The sequence below is a fragment of the Adiantum capillus-veneris genome, chromosome 1 (genome assembly GCF_014529385.1).
Source record: "Adiantum capillus-veneris isolate H3 chromosome 1, ASM1452938v2, whole genome shotgun sequence".
In the NCBI taxonomy this organism is placed as follows: domain Eukaryota; kingdom Viridiplantae; phylum Streptophyta; class Polypodiopsida; order Polypodiales; family Pteridaceae; genus Adiantum; species Adiantum capillus-veneris.
In genome coordinates, this window is record NC_140931.1 from 30,715,629 (window position 1) to 30,726,896 (window position 11,268).

The 11,268-nt window shown below is 41.9% G+C and overlaps 1 protein-coding gene across 1 annotated transcript; it reads left to right on the forward strand.

Annotated features, from left to right (window-relative positions):
- Window positions 1–7,600: 7,600 nt before the first annotated feature.
- LOC147464492 (putative pectate lyase 5) lies at window positions 7,601–10,903 on the forward strand. Its single transcript, XM_086515279.1, has 5 exons — window positions 7,601–8,197; window positions 8,840–9,482; window positions 9,651–9,754; window positions 9,900–10,038; window positions 10,221–10,903. Exons 1-5 carry the CDS (start codon window positions 8,004–8,006, stop codon window positions 10,440–10,442), a joined length of 1,302 nt encoding a protein of 433 aa, XP_086371405.1. The 5' UTR covers window positions 7,601–8,003; the 3' UTR covers window positions 10,443–10,903.
- The last annotated feature ends 365 nt before the right edge of the window (window positions 10,904–11,268 follow it).

Genomic DNA, 11,268 nt, shown 5'->3' on the forward strand with positions numbered 1-11,268 from the left:
TTTCTATCTTTGGTCTCATTTGATCTTCATTTTAGTTCCCTTGTGCTCATTTTTTCCATCCCTTTCATAGATTAATACTTCTTTCCTAGGGATGTATTGTTTCTCTGGCTCCATTAGAGCTTGAGCTTTCTCTATGCATTTCAAGTCTTTGTTTCTCAATTTTCGAATGCAGATATGTCAACCATCTTTGTTCCAAGGTCTAGTTGATTTCTAGTCTAGCGTCGTAAGCTTGTAATAGAGACTCTAAAGGTTCTATAACTTTGTCAACCAAGATTGAACCTCTTGATGATATCTTGGATGATACCACACCTCTTGTCTGATCCTTGTTTTCCTTTTCATGTTTTAGCTGCTCCTTGACTTGTTGCAGCTTTTTTTCGAAGGTAGCCTTCTCTTTTAACCTTTTGGCTTTAATTTTGTCTCATTTTGCCTTCCATACTTTTCTTTGAGTCCTCGTTGATAAGCTCTCAGTTTTTGTTTGAACAAGCAGTTTATGCTCCTCCTCAACAAGTTTGTTTTTGGAAACTTCTTGAGCTTGAGCTCTAGTCACCGCATTTATAGGAACCGTGGGTTCTACCTCAGATCCGCTTGAAGAAGGTAACACTTTGACAATGTTCATTGTTGTTTTCCCCTTGTTATCCCAGGATTTTTGGGATAGTTTGAAAGAACATGAGTGATTGCAAATTCATTACAAAATCTAAACATCTCTTTACATTCACCCTCATGTGGACAACTCCTTGTCCAATGATCACCTCCACATTCATAGCATGGTCCTGGTTTTTATGTAGCTAGTGGTGTAGCCGATGGTTTTTCTTGCATGGTAAGAATGTTCTTTGATCCATAACCTTGATTGGCTATGAACATTAAGGTGTTCTCATTCATGGAATAAAGGTTTTCCATTGGTGGTGGCACATACGATGGTCGAGTGTAGTTGACTACTACTCTACTATTGTTCAAAAGAGGTGGTTGTTTCCCTAGCATATGTTGCAGTCTTGGTTGAGTGCTACACTATGGGGTGGGATGATCCCCTCCACAAGTGTCACAACTCCTTATTTATTGTTGTTGTACATTCAGGTTCTGTCTATAGCCTTGGTTTATTCTCCTCACCACTTCTTCAACCAATTGATCAATGTTTGGCATGGTAGGAGTTTGAACACTCCGCTTTGTTGTGGATTCACTCATCATGGAAGAGGTGCTACTAGTCGCATATTCTACATCTTTTGTCACCTCTCCATAGGACTTACGATTGTTAAATAGATATAAATCTTCTCTAGTGAATTGCTCAAATGTTGTGCATGCTTTTAAATGCAGGTTCTTCTTGAGAGTTTCATTCCTCAAGCCCTCTCTGAAGTAGCATAGCTATCTGGCACTAACATGATCATGTCAATACTTTGGGGAGTGACTCGGATGGGGCACACAAACTTTTTAAGGTCCTCAAGAAGTGAACCTAACAAGAAAATACATCAACTCAATAAGAAAATCACCAACTCCCAAATTGAAAAGTCTGCTTATGTTCTATCTCATTGCTCTAGGTCATCATGCCATGTGAATGAACAAACTCAAATGACCATGAAACTTTAAGGGAAGTTGTATTAGGTCTAAGGGGACATGTCGACAAAGTCTGGTCGTAATCTAAAGTGGTACCAAAATCGCGACCCATCATAAAATAAGTCATAAAAGCTGCAACAAAATAGCCCAAACAGGTCACTCTAAGTTCTAATAGCGGTCTCCTATGGTCAAAATGTCAAAATTTTTTGCTTAGGCTCACAGATGTGTAGTCACAAGCCACAACAGAACTTGAAATGCTTGCATTTAAATGTAAGAGCAAGAGAAGAGGAACACATTGTACCTAGAATCAAAATAGGATTACCCAATCACGAGAAAAGTTGACTACAAGATAGAGATGCTTGGCCGCTTAAGCATACGTACACAAAGCTCCTTTCTTTCCAAAGATAAACCTCTCTTTTATACTAAGGTTATTATCTTTTATACCTAGGGATTTCTAAATCACTAGTGGCTAGGCTCATATAGACCTTTACAAATATCACAAAAGAATTACAACTCATAGAATAGATTTGCTACTTTGGAATCAGGATTTACACATAGATGGCTACAATAGCTCCAAAAAATTGTAGAGGATAAATCTATTAAAAATGTGATGTCCAATTAGGTGGGTACCTATATGCTGAAATGGCCAAACACAACAACCTATATTTGAATATCGATGCCATTTAAACTTATCAATGTCCGATTAGGTGGGTACCTATATGCTGAAATGGCCAAACACAACAACCTATATTTGAATATCGATGCCATTTAAACTTATCAATGTGAACAGTGGTTTCATACAATTTTTTAAAAAAGTCATACTTTATTTTGGGCCTTTTGATCTCAAAGGCAACTCTATTGAGTCTTCTACACATCTTTTTTCCATACTCACAATTGTAAGTGGTAGAGTTGTATAATCATAGTAAAGAATATACATTAAGCCTCAATTACAATGTGTGCCATGAGGAGCCATAAGATACCAAAGGGTGTAGACGTAAGTCTTCTCTAAGCCACTACTTCACAGCCTAATCAAGTTGTGATTTGGATGGTGGGAGGAGTAGCAAAAAAGTAACTTCCTTTAATGTGAAAAAGTGCTTGCTTCCATACTTGTCTTTACAGTCTTTATGCTTTCCAATAGAGAGAATCCACTCCCTCCTATCTTGCATGATCTCTTCAAATTACTTAGTTGTCATCACAGGATTTCCTTTGAATAATTGAAGGTTTCTTGCTTTCCAAAACAAAAAAAAGCAGATAATCTACGTGGAAATTAGAGTGGCTTGGTTTTTGAAAACCTTCTCTCCTACAATTAAGCCATTCTTGTGGAAGTGGACGTTTTTTCCCCGCAAGACTTCCCGTGATGAAGCATTCTCTGAATAGATGGAGGGGATCTTTGATTGTTGCTTTGCACCCTAAGCACAAATATGTGCCTATCCCTCTAGCATTTTCTTTATTTGGAAGTCTTCTTCACATCTTAAGACTTGTACTAAAAAAAAAATTATGAATCTCTATATCATCTACAAAATTTGCACTCGAATTAGAAAATTCCCACTAACATGAGCACCTTTAGTGGCCCAAATCATATTTGTGGCTAGGCAAGAAAAAAATAGACTATAAGAAAGAGGCAAATGTGGCCATTGTAGAGGCATCTTAGAGTCTACTAAAGCCCATAATGTCATCATGATATGTTCACCTCTCTTGAGGTTGTGTCTTACAGGAATACTACCCTACACTGGTGCTAACAACACCTCTTACCCAATCAAGAGCATTACTACAAATCCAGTAAATATATTGATTGTCTGAGAACTTGCAAGGATTGGTCTTGCAGTTAAACACATGGATAGCATATGTGTTGTTCATGATCTAATTTTGGGTGATATTAATGCTTGGAGTTTACTATATGAGCTTATTGTATGTGGAAAAAGCTTATTGTATGTGGAAAATATGCGAAAGATTCAGCCTATGTAGCTTTTGCTTGAAGCCTGTTGCGAGTTGCGTACACATTTTTGGGTCTTTAAAATTTGTTAAATTTGCAAAATCCATTTGGTTGCCTCAATGCCCTCTCTTGAGGAACCACCTAAAAATGTACGGGATAGCTATTCATGGGTATATTCACTTAAATAAAACCATAAGTCTAAAATGTGCTCAAACGAAACAAAATCCTATAACAAAAAGTATAGTTGGTTGTATTGTGGGCATCCTCTATTTGATAAGGAGAGAGTATATACCAAATGAATTAAGAAAAGAAAATAAGGCACTTATGGAAACAACACGATGTATGATCAAAATCCAAGATTTATCACACGTATATTGGCTTGAGGTGGTCATGTGTTGCGCCTATATACACTATAAGTTATCACTCCATGTGAAGCTTGACATGGCAAAGAGGCTTCCAATGTGGTCACTTGCATGTCTTTAGCTATACCATGTCGCGATCATTTACACTGAATTCACGTAAGGATAAACATCTTCTTTTGGGCCTTTTTTTGGTGTTTCTCCCTCTTAGGGTATCTAAAACAAGGAAGGTTAGAGTCATTCTTGGCATCTTTGGGTAACCTTGATGAAATATATTGATGTCAAAATCACTTGATTTTAAGCCAATTTGTCACCTTTGGCTTGACCAAGGGATTTTCAAGGTAAGTTTAGCAAAGGTGGTAGGTCTTGAGCCACAGCTTTAGAAACTTGAGATGACCCTTTCTTTCCCAAGCTTGACAGGAGAATAGTGATTTAGGAGCTTAAGATGACCCTTTCCAAGCTTGATAGGAGAGGAACCATTCATTCATAAAGTCATCTAAGTTTCTAGTAGTGAGCCCTCATGCATGATACTCTTTGTCTTTCATGCAAAGGTAATTGTTATTTCAAGGTGAACGAAGGCTTTTTCCCATGAACTATCTTTATCACTTTGATAAAAAACTTTGAAGGCACCTAATGGAAACCCAAAGAGGGAGACCAATGTGAGATGTGGCATACTACAAGCTTTGTTCCTTGGCTCTTTCTTTTCCTACAACTATGTTGGCTCTTGCTTGTAAAGGCTTGCATAGGTATGGTTACATATGATGAATAGGGGCCAAACAAGAATTAGAGAACAAGGAGACTCTTGTTTCCAATAAGGAGAAGCCAAACAAGAATTCCACCCTTAGGGAGAGGCAGAGAATCACATACCCCATCCTTTTTAACAAAAATAAAAGTCACTCAGTTGAGCTTGAATTGTATTAATCACAGAAGGTTACAAGCAACCCTGGCATATGTATTAGTCACAGAAGGTTACAAGCAGCCCTGGCATATCCTTTGCAGAGGGATCCCCATAAAAAAATACATCAAACGGGACACACTTCGACGATTACGCTTTCTTGTGAAGCTTACAATTAGAATCACATACCCTAACTTGAGAGGAGCCCTAGGCATGAGTCGTGAACTCCAAGAAACAAAAAAAGAGAAAGCTCTAACTATGACTTCGCACCAAGTTTTTGTCACATTGTGCAAGAGCTTAGAGCTTATGTACATACGTGTTGTACATCAACGTATGATAGCCTATAAACAACTCTATTGGCTTTTTAAAACAAGCCTTAGCCAAGTAGGGAGTTGGACATACATTTCACACTGACTTAAATTTGCTTTGATATTTAGTTTGTAAAAGAGTCCTTTCATTTAAGAGCTTCACATGGCACCATTTCTTTAACTTTTTAAGATGCTAAGTGAAATTTTCTTCCATATTTTAGTTTGTAACAGAGAAAAAAAGTATTAAAAATGAAATTTTCAGGAAAGCAAAAAAGGTCATAAAAGGGATATTTAAAGCAATGCTCTCTTCAACATCTTGGTGGACAGTGTTGGGAGCATTCATTGGTGTTCCCCGGCCACCTCTAGTGCACTTGCCTCGAATTTTAACCAAGTACTCCGTGCTCATTTTTTTCCCCCCAAAACTTGGCAAACCTACATATGACAAATACTAGAGGTAAATCGACTAAATTTAAGGGTCTTTACACAACATTACACTAGATTTCTCTAAAATTTGGAGGTAAATCTTAAAGTTTGTAGGTAGAATTACACTAAACCCAAGTTTTTTTTAGCACTACAAGTAGCTTGTGTCCTTATCTAGACAATATTTTACTACCTTATCCAAGAGTAGCAATCTTTTAGGGTATGCGCCTGTGCATCGCTTTATGAGCTTCACCAATAAAGCATGCCAACAAATTTCTACAAGGATTTCCTCATGGGCAAGGTAGGATCGTTGTTCCCTTTGTCTCTACACAAAGAGCCCCCCCTAAAGAATGCCCTCAAATAATGTTGCCAACAAGAATGAATAAGGCACGGTTTCTTGCCTTCTTTAGGATAAAAAGCCTCCATTTGGATGGGCATCTTAGGCTCGTGTCACACATGGTCGGCGGCCATGTGTGAGGTGGTATTCTTTGGGCGGAGACCTTTTTGTAGCAAAAAACATTGTCCACCAGAGTTGGTCACACCAGACGGACGCCAGACAATTTTTTTGATACGAAAAGGCACACGACTGCAGGCTTGAAGCCAATTAGCGTGTGAAGACCTTCCTTGGGCGGGGGTTGCCGAGCTTGGGGGCGTCGCCCACATTTTAAACGATCCTGGCCATGACTTGGCAGTGAGCTCAGATAGCGAGGCTTCGTCCGGGTGCTTCTTCTGACACTGGTCGAGAGCAGCGATTCCTCTTATTGGGCCACATCAAAGCAAGTGGTTGTCCTCCGCCCGCGTCTGACATAGGCCTTAGGTGTCCAATATGAGTTTTTTTGCTCAAGTCTATCATTTCCAAAGAGAGATGTATGGGAGGCTCATTGCCTATGTAAAGGGCTAGTATACATTATTTTCCCTCAAAGGCATCGTGTGAAAGATCTTTTATTTTTATCTCTTTTCTTTTTTGCCATACTCACAAATGTGAGTGTGAAAGATGTCTTTTTTTTTTTTTTTTTTTTTTTTTTGCAAAACTCACTATTTGTGAGTGTGAAAGGTATCTTAATTGGATCATGGCAAGTTAGTTACAATTGAAAAGGAGTGTCGTTCCTTAAGGACATGCCCATTGCCACACTTTTGAGAAAGGGGCAAGCTCGGATGGGACCAAAGCAAAGGCCCACCATATGTCTAGGCCTATAGTTTATCTATCTAAACTAATGAGCATAACTTGCTAATATAGGACACTACAAGCTATCATTTTCCAAACCATTTTAGGTGGATTTCACATATGCTTGCCAAAAGAAAAATCTTTATTGGGTGGCATCATCAACAAAGTGGCCTTCTGCACATTGCGATACCCAATTATTTTTTAAATTTAGCGTTGAACAACCATCCAAAGGGAGTTTCTGTAATGCGGGGGTGGTTGAGGCACCCCCCTTTTTTATCACCATTTGTTGCATGTGGAGCTTTGAATGTATCATATTGGCCTTCCATAAGCGCTGCTAGAGGGCATATAGGGGAGCACTCTTAGCCCCTTGAGCTAACTAGACCATAAAGGGCATGTTGCCACCCACTAAGTGATTTTGGTTAGAGTGGGATTTCCCCGTATGTTTTAAGCATTTTTGAAAGAGCCTTGGCACATACAGAACACATACAACAACTTTCCAACTAGAATAGTACGTTTTTTAGGACGTTTCTATCATATGTAGAGAGGGAACTATGCGAATGTGAAACTCCTCTCAATGGACAGGCACGCTAGATTGTCACTAATGTGCAAGAGGAGGGGGCCTTTTTGGGTGCAAAACTCGAGCATGTATGGATCTACCCATGTTGTAGGGGACCTCAATTAGTGAATGGCAACCCACAAACTTTTGACTGTTGGCTTAATTGAAGGGAGAAAGTCTAACGAGACCCAGGTTGTAGGGGAAATTGACGACCCATAATGTGGTACTGGGGACCTCAGCGCGCACACACACACACACCCTCTCTCTCTCTCTCTCTCTCTCTCTCTCTCTCACACACACTCTCTCTCTCTCTCTCTCTCATGGGCACCCACACTCTCACAAGCTTTGCAATGTCCCCCAAATTGAAGGGGTTTCCGCCTCCCCCCTTTAAAAAGGAGAGTGATGATCCCACAACTGTCTCATGATACAAGCAAGTGACTAGCTCGCCAAGTACACACCCACACTCACGCAGGCACGCACTCGCTCTCCTGTGTTTCCTTGTGTGCACGCCCACACCCCCCTCCCTCTCCATCAGGATTGTGTGTGCGTCTAGGACCTCCAGTACCCTCTGCTTGTGTGCACGCTCATAGACACACACCCACGCACACTCTCATAAGCTCCCACCCACCTGCATTGTGTGTGCGCTTAGGAGCTCGGGCAGGTAGGAAGCGTTGGGTGAGTGGGGAGGGTCTTGTCTCAGTACTTCTGGAGCACCGGCTCTCTTATCATCACCATCGCACTCAGCTTTCAGCTATTTCTCACCTGCACACCGAGCTGCATGCGAAATTCTAGTTTTCTTTTCTAGTACTCACGCTGCCATCTATGGCGACCTTCCCCTCCTTCTCCAACACCCTTTTCTTCATCGTTTTTGCTTCGTTGCAATGTACGGTCTCCAGCAGCAGGCCATTGCTCTCCTCTACCAATGTCTATGGTCATTCTGCTGCTGAAGCGGTTGGGAGAATGGATACGGACACGCAGCCACAGACTCCCGTCGGCCTGCGGCAGCCTCAGCAGCGGTAAACACGAAGAAACCTTTTTTTTTTGCATCTGCACTAGTCAAATCTTGGTCTGCTTCGAGGTCGTTGAACTAAATTTAACTGGTAACAAGCCGTTTTGTCTGATTAATCCTCCTGTCTAACGGTTTTCACTTTCCTTTCCAACTCTTCCCGAATCCCCTGGTTTAATCTCGTTTAGGCTTCAACCGTGGCAACCTCCATTCTCCGCGTCATGTATACTCATAGCTTTCGCCATACTGCATTGTAACAAAGTCCCCCGTATGAGAAGTTTGCTGCATAATCAGACATTTCCTGGTTGCATCCAACTGCATTCTTCGCGTCATACACCTATAAGAGCTTTCGCCATACTGCATTGTAAGAAAGCCACCCGTATGAGAAGTTTGCTGTAGAATCAGACATTTCCTTGTTGGGTCCAACTGCGATCTATGTCTGCAATGTACTTGTCTCTTTAGCCAGAGTTGAAAATGGAGTTGCCACCTAATAATTTCCTAGGAATTGCAAGTTCTGTTTGTGTTTGTACGGTTGGAGCGGGTTTTACCTCTCAAAATGTCTCTCTGACAAGCTCTACTGGTGTCTGCGTGCTCGTCTAATTTCAAAGCTTCAATCTTCCATTGAGAGCTCATCATGTCTATGCTTGTACAGGAGCTTCAATTCTTCCAGGCGTGAGCTAAGCTACTACACCTCCTCATGCGCCACTGGAAACCCGATTGATGATTGCTGGCGCTGCGATCCTGACTGGGAGAGCAACCGCAAGAAGCTAGCTGACTGCGCCATAGGTTTCGGCAGAGACGCCGTCGGAGGAAAGCATGGGGAATTTTACATCGTCACTGACTCCTCAGACAACGACGCAGTGACTCCCAAGCCTGGCACGCTCCGACATGCTGTCATTCAAACAGAGCCGCTTTGGATCATCTTCTCCCACGACATGACCATTGTGCTCAAGGAGGAGCTGCTTATGAACAGCTACAAGACAATTGATGGCCGAGGCCATGATGTGCACATCTCAAACGGGCCATGCATCACCATGCAGTATGTTAGCAACATTATTATTCATGGCATCCACGTCCATGACTGCAAGCCTGCTGGAAACGCCATGGTTCGGAGCTCTCCGACACACTACGGCTGGCGTACAATCTCTGATGGAGATGGCATCTCTCTGTTTGGTGCTCGCGATGTGTGGGTGGATCACGTCTCTCTTGCCAGGTGCACCGACGGTCTGCTGGATGCGATCATGGGATCAACCGCCATCACGGTCTCCAACAGTTATTTCACCCAACATAACAAGGTGCCTTTTCTGACTAGACCACTTAGTCACCACTAGCAGCTTGTAGAAATTCATGTTTTCCGTCGCATGTCGGGCGGGCGTGGAATTTGATGTCTACACTAGTACGTCCTTGCAAGTCGCGTTTTCTGAAGTAGCTTTTCTGACATCTCCCCAACATTGCTTATGCAGGTTATGCTCCTCAGCCATAGTGATGACTATGTTGCAGACAAGTCTATGCAGGCCACAATTGCCTTCAATCATTTCGGAGAAGGCCTTGTCCAAAGAATGCCGAGGTGATTTCCCATATCTTTCACATTCTAACTATGCTTTCTTGTTGACGTTCATTACTGAATCAGCAGCTTGAATGCTGAGTTGTGAATTGTATGCCATTCCTTGGCGAGATCTCATGAGACATGGGGTTTTATTATCTGCATGCAGATGCCGCCATGGATTTTTTGAGATCGTCAATAACGATTACACTCACTGGGAAATGTACGCGATCGGAGGCAGTGCCGCGCCCACAATCAACAGCAAAGGAAACAGATACACAGCACCTGCCAACCCCTATGCGAAAGATGTGAGTAACCATTAGACTCGCTTCAGTTTATGAGAACTTTTCAAGTAATTATAGGTGCTGATTGGCCAGAAGTACACCCAAATTTACAACTTGGAACTTGCCTAGGTTGTGGAGTAATAAAGTGCTCAGCAGCACGATATCCCTTTTGCCTGACAGTTAATATTAGAATTTGGAATGTGCAGGTAACGATGAGAATGGACACGGCAGAGAACAAATGGGATACATGGGACTGGCGTTCTGAGGGCGATCTATTTGTAAATGGCGCTTTCTTTGTCCCATCTGGTGCTGGGGCTTCCTCCAACTATGAGAAAGCTGCAACTGTAGGGCCCAAGTCTTCTGCTCTCGTGGGTATAATGACCGCTAATGCGGGCGCGCTTCCCTGCAAAGCGGGCTCTGCCTGCTAGCATTAGCTTCTTCCTCAGCAATGGAGCTTTATGCGGTCATCTGTCCCCTTGTTTTCTAGTATCGTCACCCAGTCGTCGACATACCCATTCTTTGTAAAGATGGGTCTTCAAGTCATCTGCAACCTCGGCCTGCGACACGCAGCAGGCGCAGATGTGTTGATGTGGCCATGGAGTACCTCTAATTCTGTTAATTTGTGTTCAAAGCAATTAGTTAAAGCACACATGATATAAGTGCTCTAGATTAGTTGATCCATCCCGGCAGACCTCTGCATACATACAGAGATGGAGATCTGCGGGATGCTTCGTCTAGAATCTTACTCATAACAGCAGAAAAACCCGTAAAGCACTTTTGTCGAGCAATCCTCCAAAGGATCAGCATGTCAAATGTGTTTCCTTTGCACGTTCAAACTGTACTCTCTACCCATTGTTTTCCATTAATTATGAAAAAGTTTGAGCCATCATCATCCTCGAGTCCATTCAAGTAGTACAAGATCTCGGTCTTTAAACAGATCTCGAGTGTTAAACTTTCCTGTTTCCCATCTCTTTCAAAAAGGAAATATTAACCTTTGGATCTGTTATGCTTCAAATAGAATGCCAATTACATGATAATTCAACCTACATGAAGTAAGACCATAGGCATCCAATCCGGTTAATAGATTGCTGCTCGCATCCCCATAGATTTCATGTTGCTAAACTATATTTTGTCACTATTTCTATCACCATACATGGTGCAAGTTTTTCCCACTCACAAAGGCAATTGTGAAAGTTTTCTACTGGGCATAGGGTAAACCTCCCAACCTAAGGATAGTGAAAAATAATCCGCTCA